Source organism: Mchenga conophoros, linkage group LG20 (genome assembly GCF_057382185.1).
Source record: "Mchenga conophoros isolate Kocher_MC1m ecotype Shallow Benthic linkage group LG20, M_conophoros_male_GT1.1, whole genome shotgun sequence".
In the NCBI taxonomy this organism is placed as follows: domain Eukaryota; kingdom Metazoa; phylum Chordata; class Actinopteri; order Cichliformes; family Cichlidae; genus Mchenga; species Mchenga conophoros.
Window position 1 is genome coordinate 29,890,222 of NC_140545.1, and position 19,209 is coordinate 29,909,430.

General features: G+C 40.3%; 2 protein-coding genes across 2 annotated transcripts in view; both read left to right on the forward strand.

Moving 5' to 3' along the window:
- Window positions 1–6,710, forward strand: part of LOC146551078 (natural resistance-associated macrophage protein 2-like) — a 47,477-nt gene extending 40,767 nt beyond the window's left edge. Inside the window, exons 15-16 of the mRNA XM_085260843.1 lie at window positions 760–913; window positions 3,536–6,710. Coding sequence (XP_085116969.1) covers window positions 760–913; window positions 3,536–3,643 — 262 coding nt within the window. The 3' untranslated portion in view covers window positions 3,644–6,710. The remainder of the gene's footprint in view (window positions 1–759; window positions 914–3,535) is intronic.
- A 2,768-nt stretch (window positions 6,711–9,478) lies between these two features.
- On the forward strand, window positions 9,479–19,136 carry ctdsp2 (CTD (carboxy-terminal domain, RNA polymerase II, polypeptide A) small phosphatase 2). The gene is made up of 7 exons (XM_085260848.1): window positions 9,479–10,415; window positions 13,330–13,508; window positions 14,706–14,807; window positions 15,175–15,231; window positions 16,362–16,454; window positions 16,786–16,971; window positions 17,343–19,136. The coding sequence occupies exons 1-7, from the start codon at window positions 10,355–10,357 to the stop codon at window positions 17,466–17,468; spliced, it is 804 nt and encodes a 267-aa protein (XP_085116974.1). The 5' UTR covers window positions 9,479–10,354; the 3' UTR covers window positions 17,469–19,136.
- The last annotated feature ends 73 nt before the right edge of the window (window positions 19,137–19,209 follow it).

Below are 19,209 nucleotides of genomic sequence, written 5' to 3' on the forward strand. Positions count from 1 at the left end.
GTGAACAATATACAAGTACATTTAGAAAAGAAATGAGAGAAAAAATATATATACTATACAAATTACATACAAAAAAACATTCTGATTAATTTACATGTTGAAAGGGAGTGGGAAGAAGTATACACTTATTTAATCCCACCCCTGTCCCATAAATTATCAGTGAATATTTAGTCAGCTTCCTTACTGATATAATTTGTAATAAAAATAGTGAACAGATTTCTGATATACTATATACTATAATATCACATCATGAATTTTTTGTTTGTTTGTTTTTAAATAGAGACATTCACTTAATTTAAATATTTTCCTTTTCTTTATAGATCGAGAAGATCATATTTTTATAACTCTTTTTGAACAGTTTTATGTTTGGACATTGCTTTAATTCCATATTCAGTTTCTTCCATAGTTTCACTCCTTGAACAGAAACACAAAAGCCTTTTCTTGTAGTACAAAGGAAGTGCTGAGCAGCTGAAATTTTATACCAGGCACGAATCTGAAAATATTTTGCTTTCAAATATAAAGCAGAAAGTCTCCTTAGTTTCCAAACTGAGATGAAACAAGAGTAAAACCTTACCATTGTCCCGACCTTTCCCCCCCCCCCCCCCCCAACTGGGGCATCGGTTTTTCAAAAATCCATAACATCTATTATTTTCATCAGCTGATGTGTTGTTTATGTGCCTTTTTAGCGCTAACACATCATCTGAACTTTTATTGGAGCGTGCCTCCCTTTAAACTTCACCCGTTCTTATCTTTCTGCAGAGTATTTAAGATAGGAGGCGGAGTGGTGATCTTGATCGTGTGTGCCATCAACATGTACTTCGTCGTAGTCTACGTGAGCATGCTGGGCAGCGTGTGGCTGTACGTGCTGTCGGCTTTCCTGTCCATAGCATACCTGGTGTTTGTTGGATACTTGGTAGGTAACAGCAGGTTGTATGGGAGCTGTCCTTGGGAGGGTTTAACTTTGTTTTACTGAGTGAACATTAACTTCTTGGGCATTTAATAGTCAAAGCGTGTTTTCACAAATCTTCAGAGAATTATCTCTGAGCTCCCAACTTAGCCTAAAATTATTAAAAAGGAATTCCAGCTTCAGAGTGACTTTGGAGCAACTCTGAACAAAAAAGGGACCAAAACTTTTACGTCAGTGAGGAGGTGTGGTTGTGGGTTTAATGGACCTTTTACTTTTTACATGCCAGAGCCCATCGATGACACGCATATAAAGGCACAATGCAATTTCTGCAGTTAAGCATTGTTATTACAGTGGCATGTTTAAATTGAGTTCAATTGGTTAACTAACCAGCCAATCAAAATGTTGATCATCAGCGAGATACATGAGAATTGCTCTTTGGGTCCATCTTTCACTTTTTTCCATCAGCAACTGTACAAAATATAGGAAAAGAAACACTCAAAGGCAGCTACGATAACCTTTAATTAGTAATGTCCTCTTGTATAAATGAACACTATGAATCAATCACCACATCTTAACCCTGTAACACTGTGTCGTATTTTTAATTTTTGTGTCAATAAATTGCACAAAAATGCCAGATATTGTCCTCTTGCATACACGGTGGGGATAGCAGCACAGAACAGAGCAAGATCAATGACAACAGATTTGAGGTTGTTTAAGTCAGGAAAGTCAAATCAAAGAATTGGAGTGGAGGTGTGTTGTAAAGTGATGTGCCGATACAGGCCAGAGCTACAGCATGACCAGGTGGATGCAAGGATTTCAGCTGACGAGATTTGGAGTTTGGGGCAGAAATACCACAAATTTACTGCTTCTAGCCTCGTGGCCGTCAGTGTTTGCTGTTTTTTTTAACACAAAAAATTATTTTAAGATGTTAGTTATCATACTAAGCTTTTTAGACCATTAAAAAGTGATTGTCTGACTAAGTTGTCGGTGTGTATCGCTCTTGTATGTTTGGGTAATTTTGCTCCTTTTGCATTGCATTCTCTAATTTAAAGTTATGCAGCCACTTTGAGAAGTATTCAGGTCCCTTCACTTTATTAACACTTCTTTTGTTTCGAGTTTTAAAGCCTATAATAAACAAAATAAAAATATTTTATTTTTTTAAATGTTAGAAAGTCTCCGCTCCACTGAGCAGTACATAAACAGAACTGTTTAGCCAGGACTTTGCAGAAGCAGCTGCAGCTTTAAATCTCTTTGCGAGAGTGTCTGCAGGATTTGGACACCTGGATTTGGGCAGTTTTCTTTCCAGCAGATCCTCTTGAACTTTTTTTTTTTTTTGAAAATATTTTTATTGAAAAAAGAAAACAGTACTTGCAGTTACCGAAATACAATCAACCTTTCTTAATTTTCCTAAGTAAATTAACATATATATATATATATATATATATATATATATATATATATATATATATATATATATATATATATATATATATATATATATATATATATAAATAAATATGAAAAAAAAACAGCAAAAAAAACAAAACACAACGCCCCCCCCCAGTCCCACACAGATCAACACAACCATCAAACATATTAGAGGAATATAACAGTAACAAAAGTAGATTTAAACAGGCAATACCTCTAGACTAGCAAAATAAGAGATAAAGGGTTGCCACTTGTGAAAAAATTTGGCTGTGCAACCTCTCAACGTATATTTAATTTTTTCAAGTTTTAAAAAAAACATGACATCTTTAAGCCACCGGGAAATAGTAGGATACTTAGCAGACTTCCAATGCAACAATATTAGACGTCTCGCTAATAGGGATGTGAAGGCTATAATATCCCTTTGTGTGGAATCAAGTGTAAGTGAGCGAGCAGGAATCCCAAACACAGCAATCAGAGGACAAGGATGAAGAGTTACCCCAAGAACAGTTGACATAATAGCAAAATACCTTGTCCAGAAACCTTGTAGCTCAGGGCACAGAAAAAACATGTGGCTAAGGTGACAAGGAGAACCATGGCATTTATCACATTTATTTTCCACTTCTGGATACAATTCAGAAAGTCTAGACTTAGAGAAATGCACCCTGTGTATGACCTTAAATTGAATAAGTCCAAGACGAGCACAGGAGGTGGAAGATCGTATCCTCGTTATAGCCCGTTCCCAAGACTCCTCATGTATTCGAAATCCCAGTTCTTCTTCCCATGTACGCTTAAGCTTAACATTAGAGTGGTTACTAAAAGACAGAATAGCATCATAGAGTTTCGAAATGGTTCCTCTGTGATGAGGAACAAATGATAACGTAGTTTCCCACTGCTGTTCTGGAGGTAAAGAGGGGAAATTTGGGCTCTTGAACTTTTCAAGGCTGGATGGGAAAGCATCTCTGGACTGCCGTCTTCATCTCCGCAGATGTTCTGTGAGGTTTAAATCTGGTCTTTGGCTAGTCCACTCAAGGACAGTCTTAGACATGTCCTGAAGGCTCTCCGGCGGGTCTGAATGCTTTCTCAAGTGATGCATAACTTGAACAAATTCATTCTGTAAACCTTTTTTTTTTTTTTTTTTTTTGGCCTGTGTGTGTGTGCTTTTTTTCTTTTTTTTTTATTCTGTCTTTTTTTGTGCTGCAGGTGTGGTTATGTCTGATCGCTCTGGGGGTGTCCTGGCTCGATCCGAGCACCAGGAGAGGGAACGACACGACCATCCTGATCCAGCGGCAGCCTGAGTTTGACTCATGACATTCGGGTCAAAGGTGCATCTGTGGACAACCTGACTGACTGTGTTTAGCTCCAGATGAAGTCTTATTTAGTCCCAAGTTATTTATACGAAATGTTTGTTGACTTTCAGATGAACTTTGACGTTTGGTTGGTGCTGTACAGATTTTTTTTTTTAGTAATGAAGAAACAAATTTATTTGTCACTGTAACTTTATTAAAAGGTAACATGCTGATTGTGAAAAGCTTAGGTGAATTTTAAAGATTGACAGGTTTACAGACGTCTGATGTTTATAATCTTTTTTTGAAGGACTTAATATGACAGAAAACATGTCAGGACTTTTTTAAGAAACCAAACAGACTGAATCCCTGTGAAGAAGATTTACAAATGATACCCAGGCTTTTAAAATCAGTGGTTTCATGTTCAGGAGGGAGTTTTAAAGTTTTAAAGACAAATTCATGTCTTCAAAAATGCCTTTCAACAACAAGGCAGTGACGTGCTGGATTTCAGCAGACATATTTTATTTTTACAGCTCACTATCACACATTTGCTCAAGAAGCTTCAGAATCTCAGCAGCATACGGAATCTTCTGACATGCAGCAGAGATAAGGAGAAACTTCCCCAAATGCAGGAAGTCGCTAAAGAAAAAAAGAGGTCAGGAAGAGCCGCTGAGGAAGGATCCAGGATGTTATGCTCAGAAAAGCAACAGTGCAGACTTCCAATGTGAACAACTGAGATGACAAAATTAGACCTTAAACGTCTGAAGAAACTGAATTTATCGGAGAGGTGTTAAGACGTGATGAAAAAAAGAAATATAAAAATAAATGAAGTAACAAAATCAGCTAAAATTGCACTAATATAATTAAACAGGAGAATAACGTGTAAGTTATTAATAAACAGACTCAATTTTTGTTCTTAAACGGCGCTAGAAGTGTGCAAAAACAAAGTTTTCTGGAAGTTCACTTACAAACGCTAAAGACCGCTTCAATCCAAGAAATACAGTAAACAAACATTTTTTGGTTTGGTTACATTTTTTGTATTTTGAGCTAATTGAATTCAAACTGCAGTTTCTCTTTCAGCCACAGGGAGGTGTTGCAGGCTTCAGGAGAGACTTCTCATTTACAGTAAACATTTCACTACCACAGCTTACAGCATAACACATTAAAGGACATGCAGGCTTACATCATGCCCATGTGCAGTCACCAAAAGCAGCGTTACTGTGTGAGACTAAATGACTGCTGAGCGCTGAGACTCGCTGCTGCTGCTGCTGCACATGCCTGTGGTGGTATGTCAGAAGAGTTGCAACTTATTGTGCAACTGAGAGCCAAACACTGCTTGTTTCACTGTTTGAATTCCAGTGCTGAAGTGCTTCGGCTTTGCGAGCTGAGCTGAGGCGGATGAACAGGTTTTTCTTTGCATTGTGGCGGGGAACTTTTTTTTTTTTCCTTCTCTCTCTCTCTCTCTCTCTCTCCCTGTCATGGAGGCAGACTTATGTAAGAGGGGAGAGTCTTCCCACCGCCCCTCTCTGTTTTTGTTTTTCTCAATGAGCCAATGTCTCCCTGCCTAGGCCTCACAGCCTGTCCAGTAGGCCCCTTTCCTGGAAACATAGCCTAGCAGAGGCCACTCAGGGGCAGGCCTGTGAGGTGGGAGGGTGGGGTGGGGGGGCTCTTCCAGCAAATCACATGATTTGACCCTACAGTCATAGCTCTACATGAGGCTCAGATGCTGCAAGAACATTTCAGCAGCCAGTTTGTCATCAGCATGATTGGATGCGGCTTTAATGCATGGCAGAGTGCATGAGGCTGTAAGTAGACTCCGTGCATCCCCAGGTGTGACATTTTTGAAGTAGAAACACAACATCTAAAGGACAGTGTGTGTGTGTGTGTGTGTGTGTGTGTGTGTGTGTGTGTGTGTGTGTGTGTGTGTGTGTGTTCTTTAAAGTCAGTTATGTCATTTATTTTTATGTTGTTGGCCTTAATGCCAAAATAAACTTGATGAACAGTTTTGCAGAGATTAAAAAAATATATTTTAGTATTTGATTATGCTCACCATGATATTTAAAAATGTAATATTGATAGAGTGTCAATAATGCACATGTGATAATAATTGTTTTTTTGTGTGCCATTTCCACAGCGATGGTTACAGACTCTCCTTTTGTAGTCTTTGCACTTATTTTAAGTTGAAGTTATTTGCCATAGATTAACATTGTAGCTATTTTTCTCTCTGTATATATTGCAATAATATTGATTCAGTCTGACAATAATTGTTAATTGAAAATCCATTATTGTGACAGCCCTACTTGATGGAAATTCAGTGATGTGTTTCATCCAATCTAAAGCTGATGCATCGAGCTTCTTTATTGTGTGTTTGTCTTTTATATTTCCAGTTACGTTGCTGTTAGAGCAGTGGTTCTCATTCTCAAAGTGGGGTCTGGGTTCGTAGCCATGAAGCAGTCTTTGCCTTCCCAGTAGATACATCTCTGGTGTTAACCCCAAATCATTCAGTTTTAATGCTGAAAACCTGCATTTAAAAATGATCAAACTTACACAAAACTTCACAGTTTCATCAATTTATCTCGACTGTTTTGGCCAATATTAGAACACAGTTGATGTTACTAAAATAATCATTTGCTTTGAATTAGTTAATTGACCTTCATTATATAATAAAGAACACAAAGATGTGAACATTTACACCATCCAAACAAATATCTTGTGCCCTTTACTCCCACTCATTTCAAATATGAGCCAGCAGAAGCTCTGATATGTTGTGACACATTATGCCACGTGTCTGACGTAGAAAGGCTAAAAATAATTCCCACGTAGTAATTTAAATACTAGCAGGATTAAAAGGTGGTTCTGGGAAATGTTTCCAAGAACCCCCTGGTCCCCGGTCCCCAAAAGGTTGAGAACCAGTGTGTTAGAGGTTAAAAAGTCAATGATTGATTTTTTTGTTTTTGGACAAATCTTTTGATTACCCTCGTTATGGTAGAAAGCACCGTAGTGTTTTTATCACTGTGGCTCACCAGAACTCACTGTTTTAATGAGTTTCAATTATTAAAATCATTAACTGTGTTATTGAATTGTAAACAAAAAGCTCCACACTGGGGGGGGGGGGTAGAAAATGCAATAAACACTAACATGGCTTCACATGTTGACTTTAAAAAATGCACGGGTGCACTTATTGCTCTTAAGTGGTTGCGCTTTGGTCCCGTTAGAGCACTGGAAGATTGGTGGAGGGTTACGCCTGCAGCACCCCCTCAACCCTTAGCCCTTTTAACAGCTGCTGACCCCGCTGCTCTTTTGCTGTCTTGGAGAGGAATACCAGAAGATGAGGGCAGCAGAACGCAGGCACTGATAATGAATTTCAAGTTGATTTAGTAAACAGTGGCATCAGCTTTAAACCACATGACATTTTCCAGCTGTGCGGCCCGTACTTGTTTTGTATATATTTTTACACCGAGCTGTCAGTGCTGCCTTAAAATGTCCCACACCAGGAATGCAAACAGCGGGGCCATTCTTGTTTATGTCTTGCATTGTGGCCGCTGTGGGCACTGGCTGAGCTCGCGGTATAATGGGCCCACATGTGTTTGGAATGGACCGTCTCAGCTGTGTAGTTATTCCTTTTATTAACAAGCTGCTTCTCCGTTTCTTCCTACAGGTTTACGGTCTGTGCCGCTTTCAGTGTGCTTTACATGTGTGTTTCGTGTGGTTAAATATAGCAGATATGTGCTGTTGCTTAATTTCACACCATATTTGCTTACTGTATGCTGCAGGGGAGAGGATCACTTTGATTTACTCAGAGGTCTTTGAGCTTTCAGAGGATGAGGAGGAGGCACTCTGCAGAACCTCCACGCTGTAAATATAAATATCTGGGGACCCGATGGTTGACCACATTGCCTAACATCATGTCAAACCCACTTCTGTTTATTTGAGCAAGGTCAAACAAATGTGTTTTAGTTCCAGCTGCTCAGAAAATCGCTATACTCGGTGTAGTGAAAATGATTATATAACACACAGGATTTGTCTGCAGTTCAATGCAACTTATTCAAATGAAAAACAACTACAACCACAACTGTTTGTGATTTTTCCCCCTCCCTCCCGGATGAATAAGTGGATGTAAAGACAGATAGCTTTATTAAATGCCACGCTGCACGACTCTATTTCTATATGATGCAACCATCCTGCAATGTTTACGAGCAGCAGCCTCATGCTAAAGTACAGTAACTGCAGCACAGTCTGAGTGCGTTATTGCGCAAATGTTCAGTGATTGCCATAACACAGTGGCTCCCAGGGCTGGAGCCGCACCCCCCGCACCCCCCCCCCCCCCCTCCACCCAAGCAGTTTTAGGCAAAAAAACAAGTTTCATTTTAGTAGGAAGTGAAATGAAAGGAGCTTGGGTCATTGGTTTCACTCTGCCCTCTCTTACCTCCGTACATGAAGCTCTCCCATGTACTCCCGCATGGGGTTATATCTCTACCAGCAAAGCCTTTCACGTCTCCATGAAGGAAAAGGTGAAAAGCTCTTCCTGTCACATGGATTAAAGGTGATTATTTCAACTTTTAAATGAATCTTGTACAATTGTAAAATACTTTGTTTTTGAAAAGAGACACTTGAATCTTCTTACAGCCAGGGTTCTTTAAAAACTCTTATGTGCTCACGTTTTACTACTGCTACAAACACAGATTCCCTGTGTATTTGTTTAGTGTTTATCACTTTTATGTCCTTCAGTGAGCCCGGTGCTGAGCTCTTCCTACTCTTTTTCTTCTAATCAGAGGTTATGACATTGGAAAAACCAGGAATTTAGGGAGGTAAAGTAAAAGTTAAGCCAGAGGAAAATGCAAATTAGAGGCAGAAATCCAAGTATTAAAAACACTAAAAATAATGATAAAGCAGTATTTGCGGAGGTGCTGGTGGGTGTGTTTATTATTCTGGGCTATAATTTAAAAAAATGGTAGCTGGTCATCTGGTTTAGAGGAATCATTATCTTTTAAAATTCATGGTAAGAGACTGATGAGAAGCCTGGAAGTTAAGTTAGCTCATGCTCGTTTCTCAGGCGGCAACCTATCTTTTGGCAGCAGATTGAAGGTTGTGCACCAGTCCCTGACTCTGCAGATGCCAGCACTCTTAAACCCTTTGATGTCACCCATCATTGTACCTTCTACAAGAACCATTCAAATAGAAAAATACTTTTTTTTCTCCCCCATTTACAAAGCCATTCTTGTATATATTATGACTTTTAAGGTTTTAAAGTTTAGGTTAGAGTGCACAGCAATGCATTACCTTAGATATCTCTCTTGTGACTGTTATTATTAAGCGGTCTTGGGTGAGACAAGTATGTCATTGTATGTTTAAGCTCATGTTCTGTGATGTTTTATAAAAATGAATGCTCCTGCTTTTCCTTTTGTGTCACCTTGTTCTTGATTTTTTTTTATTATAATTATTTTAAATCTTACATATATGTGTGTTTGAATGTAGAAATACATTTCTGCATATATTCACAGCCTTATCTTGACAGACTGCTAGTATCAGAACTGTGCAAAGCCACTTTTAAACACTGATCTGTTTTTTTATTATATATATATACATAACTTTTATTCGGCATTTCTGTAATGTACATTTTATCTCTGTGTCCTTTTCTTGGTTGTATTTCTATCCCTGAGAGATGCCAAACAACATTTCAGAGTACCTGAGCATAGTTACACTATAGATGATTTATATTTTATGTAATTTACATTGATTTGCCCCTGACTAAATAAAGGTTTCTATAATTACTTGGACATGATCACAATTTCAGCCACCTCTGATTTAGTTTTAATTAGAATAATGCACGTGAACAAACAACAAAATAAATAAATAGCGTCCCTAGTGTTTAGTTTAATAATGAGTGTATTTTTTTATTCCTCGTACACTCGCATGTTTCTTGATTAAGTTGTGTTCATCAGCATTCGTTTATTTATTTGTTAATAATTCACAAACAACGTGATCTCATTTGTTGTACGAGCAGCGCTGGAATGTGTTCGCTGCGGCGCGTGCTGGCCGGGGAGGAATGCCTTGACCACGCCTCCCCTCCTCCCTGGTGTCCAATCAGGGCGCGGGTACCGTTTCAAGGCGCCCGCGGAGTCCCAACCGTAGAAAAACAAAACCTGGGATAACAACAAAACTCTCGTTTTACACCCAACTACGAACCAGAATTCGTTTTTCCGCGCTAGATCTTCCGTACGCGATCGATCCTCGCTGTTTTCCGTCGCTCCTAGTGGCCTCTCGGGCGATGTTGTTTATCTGTAGTAACGGGGGGCTTGAAACCGCCCTCCCTTGCCCCATTTCCTCGGTTGTTTTCCTTCTCTCGCCTGGATTCTCCATGTTGTTGCTGCAAAAGTGAGGACTCTCAAAAGAGAGGGGGGCTTCTCTGCGATATTACCAGCAATACAATCGGCACATCCGAGAAGACGGGCCGCACGGAGTCTCAAATAGCGTCCGAAGAACATATCCAAGTGCCTTGCCCCCTCCCCAGGCGGACCCTCCGAGGGAAGAAGAAGAAGAAGAGGCGGCGGACGGGAGAATAATAAAGAAAGCCAGGAACAAGATAAATCCTACTCCCATCGAGGATCGTAACTGAGGCGGATGACAAGTTAACTCGGCGAATAATAACGTCAGCTTGTCAATAAAACCCAATGAGGGATGCCCATCAGTACTCGGGGACAGGATTTGAGGATTTTGAGGGCTCCGTGATTGTCAGATGGAAAGTTCTGTTATCACCCAAGTGCAAAAAGAAGACGTCCAAGTGTCACCGAAAACAGGTGAGATTGGGTGTTGTTTACATCCCACATATTCCCAGTACTCTCTTTTATGTGTACTGTTTTCTTATAAGTGATTAGTGCGGTAAGAAATCGCGTAGTGCGCCCTTTTATTTGACAGTTGCGCGCTGCGGACGCGCGGTAAGAGAGGCGTATTACCCTTTTTTGACATCCACCACCGAGCAGAGTGTAATCTTTACATCTTATCGCTGGAAAACACAAAGAGACCGTGCCGAAAGCTATCTTAATGTGTTTATTCTGTTTTGCCACAAACCTGTTGTTTTCCTCCACCAATCGACTGCTGTTGAATTTGGAAATAAAACCGTGAATATGAATAAATCCCTGTGTTTGTTTTTGTATCGGGGGCCAGATCACCGTGTAGTTCAATCTCCGTCACTATAGCTGAATTAATGCATCGGACGTAGGCTCAGGTACAAGTTCACAGTCTCCATTACGCACCGAGCTTAGTAGCTATTGTTGATCCAGTTTTTGCCTCTCTTTTTCTTTGGCAGTGTGTGTGCTCTTGTTGTGCAAACCCATCTTTCTGGTGTATTTTTTTTACCCCCCCCAAGTTGTTCTCGGTGTCGTTGCCATGCCCAGCTTTTCCAAAATAAAAAATGAGCTGCTGTATTTATATCTATCGGGTTCCAGCTCGTTTGGCAACATCCCATATCCTTCTACTACTACCACCAACACCAGGTCGAGAGAACACGGGGAGCCCTGCCTGACTGTCACCACAGGCAGCACTTACAGCTCGGTGTTTTTCAGTCTTCACAAACTACTCTTCGTGTTTTTGTTAATTGACCATGGTGGTCACATATCCGTGCGCCGTCGCTGGCTTCACGAAATAATGCTGCGCTGCTCTTTTTTTATTTATTTATTTTTATTTTTATCGTTTCATTTGACAAAACAGCCCGAGTGGGATTTGTATTACACCATGCTGTATATTACAGGCCAAGAGAGCTTTAAGGGCTGCTGATTATACAGCAGGATTGTATAGAAATACCCGGTGCCGCGGTATTGACAGCGGAATGCACAAACACACCCCTCTGCACACGCCCGTTGTAGCGCCGTTTCAAAGATTTCGTTGTTTGCACACTTTGCTTGCGCTTGAAAGAGGCTTTGCTCGTTGATTCAGCCTCTTGGTTGTAGTTATTACAGGTCTGTGGTGCTCCAGGTCATGTGTTGGTTTTACAAAATAATTCTTCAGCATTATTCTTATTATTAATGTCATTTTGCATTGCGTGTTTTGTGAGATTAAGGGATGTTTTGGATTTTGGATCCGTGTGTGTGTGTGTGCGCCATTCATAAAGCTCTAAAAGATTAATCTCCTTCTTCTCATCTCTCCATCCTTTTACATGCAGAGGAGATCTAATGTATGCTGTTATGTCACACATGGCCAATAATGTCTTCCTGTGGAAATCAATAGGCTGATTTGCATGGCAAGATGCACATTCGTGGGCTATAAATAATGGAGGTTGTAGTTTTTCCCAGTGAAAATGCTGTGTGCAGAATTACCAAATCAAGATCCAGTGTCCTTTGTCTCCTAAACATGGAGTTGTGTAACATGCTTGTTGTTGTCTGCATTATGTCTTCAGAGTGTAGAAGTAATAAATGTATAAATCTCTGAGTATGCAGTTGTTTGTCACTCTTTTCCACACTTCCTCTTTCTAGCAGGGACTAGAGAGTGTTTATGAACTATTTTGATGGGTAAAAATTCTGCAAGTCCTCACATGAAATGCACTAGAGGGGAATCACAGGGATGTTTTTCCTCCCTTTTCTTACACTGGCGGTGGCACAAGTCTTTTTTGAGGCTGGGACGCTGGTGGTCACAGTGGCTGATCAAAGACCTGCACAGAGCACTGAGGTGTGACTGCCTGTCCGACTCGCTGGCTGCCTGACTGCCCGACCAGCTGCCTGTCTGGCTGTTCTGGCTCGCTTCAGGCAGCCCCGAAAGGTCCCCGAGTTTAAAATGGTTGGAATGTTTTCTGTCTGTCGAAAGGTACTGCTGAAAAGTGTGGGTTTTCCCGCCCTCTGTGATTATATAACATGTACCAGCCATTTCCAGCAGCAGCAGCAACAGCAGCAGCAGCAGAGGCATTAAAAACAGATTTCATGTGGAGGCTGTGCCATCCCTGTGGACAGATGGATGGTACCTTCAGGAATTAGAGAAACTCAATCTGTGTGTCACAAGCAGCTCCTGCCTAATTATCTTTTATGGATGAAGAGGAAAAAACAAACAAGAAAACATTTCAATGTGTTTGCATCAAGATTTCATTTTGGTATAAGAAAAAAGATTAGATAACATGTATCTGACCCAAGTTGTGGGCTGTAATTCAGGCCTCCACTCACCATGTTTCCCATGTTGACGACACACAGTTTCAGTGTCCGACATTACTTTTTTTTACCAGTAGAGATGAAAATTTTACTAGCCCAACCCCAAAAACGCAAAATTAGTTATTGCTAGTTTTTAATCTAAATTGGCAAAATAATTAATAAATAAAACTTTAAAATAAATGTTTTGTTAGCAAAGGGCACTCCCCTCTTTAAACACACTCACAGGGAGGCTTTTTGTCATCTTTTAAGTTTACAAGAAATCTTTGCAAACGAACAGGCAGCCTTCATTTTATCTTCCTCTGGATGTAGTTGTGCCATCGCTGCGTAAAACACATCAAGTTAAAACTATCTTTGTGGACATTTTAATGTAAAAACACCAACTGGAAGAAAAAAGTCCTCCTCGTGAGGGTTCATTTTAGCCAATTTGTTTCACAGGTGAACTCAATTTGTGGAAATGCAGTAGCTGGCCAATCAGCTTGCTCCACATACCTTTTTATTGGTCCACAAACATTGGGAGCACTGGTTCTGTTGAGTGCTGCTGTTTCCTCATGAAGTGTGTTTGTGTCTCTGCTCCCGGCAGGCCAGGTGAGCCGGTCTGCCCTGAAACAGCCGCGGAGTTGCAACATCTTCAAAGCGCTTTTCTGTTGCCTCCAAGCTCAGGATGGCCCCAAATCACCAGCACTGCCGCCGCCGCCACCGCCGCCATCACCCTCCCAGCAGGGATTGCTGGAGTCACAGGAAAATGGGATGGTTGTCAAGGTAACAGTATTCGCATTTCAGAGATATTTCCGCACAGCTGAAATCAATTTGAAGACCTCAGCTTCAGCCCCTGCCTTTACTTTTGTTTATTTAAGATCTTACTTCCTTGTTGCACACACACACACACTGCTTGCCATAAAAGAGGTGTGTGAATAGTTTAGCCATCTGTACGGATAAACTTAACACGCTGTTGTAAAACTGCACTTATTGTTGTCGTCTTTTTACAACTAAAACCACCGCTGCACCTGCTCTAAACGTCTTGAAAGCTAACCGCAACTGTCTGTGGATATGGAATCACTTTGATGTTCTCGCTTTATCCCCCCCCACCCCCCGAAGGAAGATAAGAAATGAGAGAGTGACTATCAGTCCTTTAGGCAGGCAGAGAATCGGTGTATTGTGTTCCTCATAATTGCTGAGGTGGAGGGGAAAAAAATAAAATAAAGCTCAGAGCGCTTGCTGGCCACGCTGGTGAGCGCTGTCAGCTTGATTAGGGCTTCACCACCATGTTAGGGGTATTTTAATGAGATGCCATGTTTGTTCATGTTGAGGAGTGTCCTCCAGCATCAGGAGCAAACAGCAAGCAGCATCTGTAGGACCCTGGTTATTGTCTGCCAGGCTCCTACTGATATGAAACCAAATTAAACATTTGGCACCGCTAGCTTTGTTTCATTTGGTTTCTTGTGTTTAGTTGAACAAAATTGTTCTAGCAGTCTCCCAGCACCCCCTCCCCAGCATAGTCTTTCCTCGATCTTAATTTGCCATCCGTAATAGATAAGCCATTTCTGTTATGTAATAAAATTAATAATTAATTTCACTTTGCCTCTTCTCATAAAGAGGCTGGAATGAAACAAAACTAAGAGTGTGTGTGGGGGGGGCTGGCTATCTGAAAATGAGTTTGAATCAAGGTTATCGTTTTCCCCTGCAGGTGAATTCCTGTTGAGTTTGACAAGATGCATTGGAGAAATACTGCAAAAAAGACACATGCTAATCATAAAGCTATACCACACAGAGGCTGTTACAGTAAATCCTTAAACTTCCACACATGCATGCTTAACAAAAACCAGTATAATCGAATTTCCCCAGAGGTAAAAATCCAGACCAAGCTTTCAGGTTTTCCATATAACTCAATGCCCTGTTGGCTACTTTGTGTTTCTCAAGTGTAATGATGAATATGACAGTCTACATGCATTTCTTTAGCTATCTGAACCAAACCTGCTGCCTGAGGTGACGGCCCAGGACCAAGGGAAGCTATGTGTGGTCATAGACCTGGATGAGACCCTGGTGCACAGCTCATTCAAGGTACCGCTAACACCGGCCCAACATTATTTCAGCATGTTTACCCATGTCAGTTGGTGATTTGATGTTTCAGCTTTTCCTTCCTGCAGAAATGACAGTTGTATTTGGGTAACATTGATTAAACGACCGCCTGTCTATTGGGCGTGTTTCTGCTGCGATTCTTTGTTTCTCTTAGAAAAGTCGTCGCATGTGTTTGAGGAACATCAAAGCAAGTCATATTCTATTTGTGTAGCCTATGTGCTGTGATTTATGGCAGCGATGAAGAGCCTGGTTCTTGCTGTTCAGCTGTTATGTAATGCCATGTGAATGTACACAGCGTGGCTTATGTGAATGAGCATGCCAACCATCTCCCTCTGTGTTCTCCCTCCAGCCTATTAGTAATGCAGACTTCATCGTGCCTGTGGAGATAGAGGGGACCACACACCAGGTAAACTACTCTGTATGAGTGCCTTTCCTGTAAGGGGGTGGGGGGGTGTATGTATGTTGTGTTTGCAGTGGTTGCTGAGCTGAAAAGGGATGGGTCAGTTAAGTTTTTTTTTTTTTAAGATGGTTAAACAGAGCCCTCTAGTGGCCAGAATTTGAACAAGACTGCACAAGTCAAAGTGGATGCATCAGCAGGAAAATGAGTCATTTCAGCTAAAATGTCATTAATAATTGATACAGTGCCTCTGCAAGGAAGATTTTGAAATAAATACACAAGTATAGCATTGTGTTGATCTTTGGGGCACAAGGTCTTAAAGTTGGACGTGTGGAAATATTAACTAAGAAATGTGATTCGAGCGACCCCTGTGTGATGGTAAGGAATCCTGTGGGCCTCTGCCTGGTTCAAGTAATCCAGGATAGGCTGGTTAACACTGCACGGCCTATTCTTGATTACTTGTTTCAGGAACTGGCCATTAGCAGCTGACGGATGGAAATGAATCGTGCAGATGAACAAAAACATGGAAATCCCTATTAAACCTTCACGCTTTACAGACTAGTTGATCTTGCAACTGCATTGATAATGGACATGGCACAAAATCTTTCAGAAGTGAGAGATGCACTTTTTTGTTTAATTTAAATTGTATGTTGTGTACTTTTATTTCCACTTGAACACTTACAAGATCCCAAAGCAAGCTGCCAGTTTAAGAAGTTATTGCTGCACTGATCTTACCAATTATCTGTAGTGTCTGGAAGACTAATAACTACCTTCTCTTTAAAGTGTTCTCCATGTATTGGATATCTTTAGGATTGGCATATTTCTCTTTATCTTGTGCTAAGTCTGCATTTGTTTCAGCTTCCTGTCTTGATAGTGTATTTTTTTTAAAGGTGACAGCTTCCTTATCCTGTTTCCCAGTTAGTTTTAAAAACTTGTGTGAAATCAAGCTGAGGCATAATTATTTTTATAAGACTTAACATATTCTAAGCTCTACTTTACAAAAAAAGCCTTGTCCTAGACCTCTTGAGCACTAAAATTATTATTATTTTTTTTTAAATATACTTTAAGCTTCATTGGCAGTATTTGGTTAAATGACAATCATGTTTGAGCTGTTCACCAACCTCTTGCTTCCCTTTCAGGTGTATGTGCTGAAGAGGCCGTATGTGGACGAGTTCCTGCAGAGAATGGGCGAATTGTTTGAATGTGTGCTGTTTACAGCCAGTCTCGCTAAGGTACTTCACATCAGATATTGACAGTGATCCTGAAATTAGATGCTGGAATAAAACATGAAGATCTTTGTTTAGCTGATGTCTGATCTATCAGATCTGCTTTCTCTCACCTTTTTAGTTCCCTCTCTTACTCTAACGTGCTGGTAGACACCTTAGTGAACACCCACACCTCCATGCTTAAAGGAATAGATGGGTGTCAGTTTATACACAACTCATCTTAAAGTCTTAGTGCCAGCTGTGTCCCAGCTTAATATTCTGTAGCAGCTTGGGACAGCTTAGCCCAGCCTTGTACATCCCTGCTCTTCCCTCACCTGCTACCCAATCCTCCCACCAGTACGCAGACCCGGTGACAGACCTGCTGGACCAGGGAGGAGTATTCCGGACCCGGTTGTTTCGGGAATCTTGTGTATTCCACCAGGGCTGCTATGTCAAGGATTTAAGCCGCCTAGGCAGAGACCTCCACAAAACCCTCATCCTGGACAACTCTCCTGCCTCTTACATATTCCACCCAAATAATGCTGTGAGTTTGGACCAGTCTCTGCAAATCTGGTGCACACTGCCTTTCATAAAGGACTTAGTTGGTTGTATGTGTCAAATTTAGCTGTCTGAGAACTTGAACCACAGAAGTGAATTTGCTGTATTTGATCAATCAAGCCAGGAACATAACCAAATTATGAATCTGTCTGTACTAGGAAAAGGTTTTCCTGACCAATATGATGTAAAACCGCCAAACTAAACACTTGTCTTTAGATCTTTTTCCTGAAACAAAAGGTAAAAATTACTTTAGTTATCATAGGTTGCTGTTAAGGGTTGAATTGGCTTTGTGTTTACTTGGTGCACGCTTAGCTAGGGTAGATGCACCTTATATAATCGAGTGTTTCTTTGCCCCAGATTCCGGTGGTGTCGTGGTTTGACGACGTGGATGATGCTGAGCTGCTAAACCTTCTTCCTGTGTTTGAAGATCTTAGCCAAGCTGATAACGTTTACACCCGGCTGGACCAGCTTCGTGGACAATAGCTTTCAACAGACCTGCTCGACTCCAACAGGAGCAGCAGCGCTAAAGTTGACTAAAATAGCCACATGTATTCAGAACATAGACATACATTTCCAGACTGTTCTCTTTGCCTGCGCACAAAATCCTTCTGTTTAGAAAACTGCATTGGTATGAGGTCAAGGAAATTCTAAGCCTGGGGAAAGATTGTTGGCTCAATTGAAAGTGTATGTCACAAAGTGAGGCCTCTCCTCTGATCCACAGTGCTGACAATAATCACAAATCACTACTTTTAAGCACCACGACAGAGCTGCAAACAACAAAAAAAACACCAACCAAAGCACTCCCATCACAATCACTCCAGTTGGTATGAATTTTAAAGGGGTTCTTTTGCCAAAGCAGAAGCCTGCCTGTCCTGACTTGACTTTTGGACATTGTTTTTTGTTAATTGTGCCTTGTATGGAACAACAAAAACACCTTTTCTAATAAACGATTTTATACCTTTCATTTTAATAGGCTGTTTTATAAGGAAATCTATTTTTAAACGGTCAGCGCGGTTCCTCTATGCAACCCAGTTCTGTGATCACATGGACAGTACCTCTTGCGTCGCCAGTCAAGTAGACATTACTGTAGCCTTATTTAACTATAAATGGGTGTCAAAACAAGTGTATTTAGTCATTTGTATCATGAAAGTGGTTTCTACATAACATGCAATATAAATCCTAAGTGGTCAAATTGACATTTGATACTATTGGTTATAAAGTTGGATAAATGGGGTGAAATCTCGTTTTTGGTCCTTTCAAAAACAGACACTGGAATTTTTTTTTTTAATTGTTTTTCATAGGACACATTTATTTCTAAATGCCACAGTTTTAAGTCATAGCTTAATATTTCATTTGTTACTATATTCTTCTATTGCTCAATGGCAAACAACTTGCACTTTTATATTGACAGTGCTGTAAGTAAAAGCTGTGCCTTTTGAAATTAGGACAGAATGGTGTTTTGCCTGAACAGAGATTTGTAGGCATACGCACTGATGTGTCATGCTGAGCGTGAGAAAACACTGTCAGGAGCAAGTTTAATGCCAGGGGCTGCGGTACTTGCAGTGCAACACTTGAAAATATCAAATTTGATATATTTGGGTTTTTTTTTTTTTTTTAAACGTGTCTTTTTCTATATTTATTGGCCAAAAACTTGTGTCCAGTACTTCATAATGCTCAACCCTGTGTATTGTAATCCGTTTGCCTGTTTTGAGGCTGGCCTTGTGTTTAACTGTTTTATCTGTGCCTAAATCATGCACGTTTTGCTGTCAGAATTAACTATACAAAACCTTACAGTCAAATCAGCGATCGGATGTAAAGAGGAGATTCAATCATTCAAGCAAACATACATTTGAAATCCAGTACCACAGAGATTTTGAGAGGTTACGTTTTTTTGGGGGGGTTGAATGGGTTTTTTTTTTTTTCTATGATGTTTTATGTCTGCATGTCAACTAGTGAAACATGACAATGAGAATATTGAAACCAGTTGTGATGACCAAAAGTATTTGTTTAAAGTCACAATTTGTCTTTGTATGAGAATAAATCCAGAACTTAATTTTTCTCTACCTGGTCTGACCAAAACTCTAAAAGACCTGCTACCAATTTTTATTTTCAAATAGGTTTTATTTTCAAATAAAAATTGGTTCTATTTTACTACCTTTGCGTATGTGTGTTTTATGCCATGTTACAAAGAAAATCACTGTAGTGTATTAAATATCTTTAAATA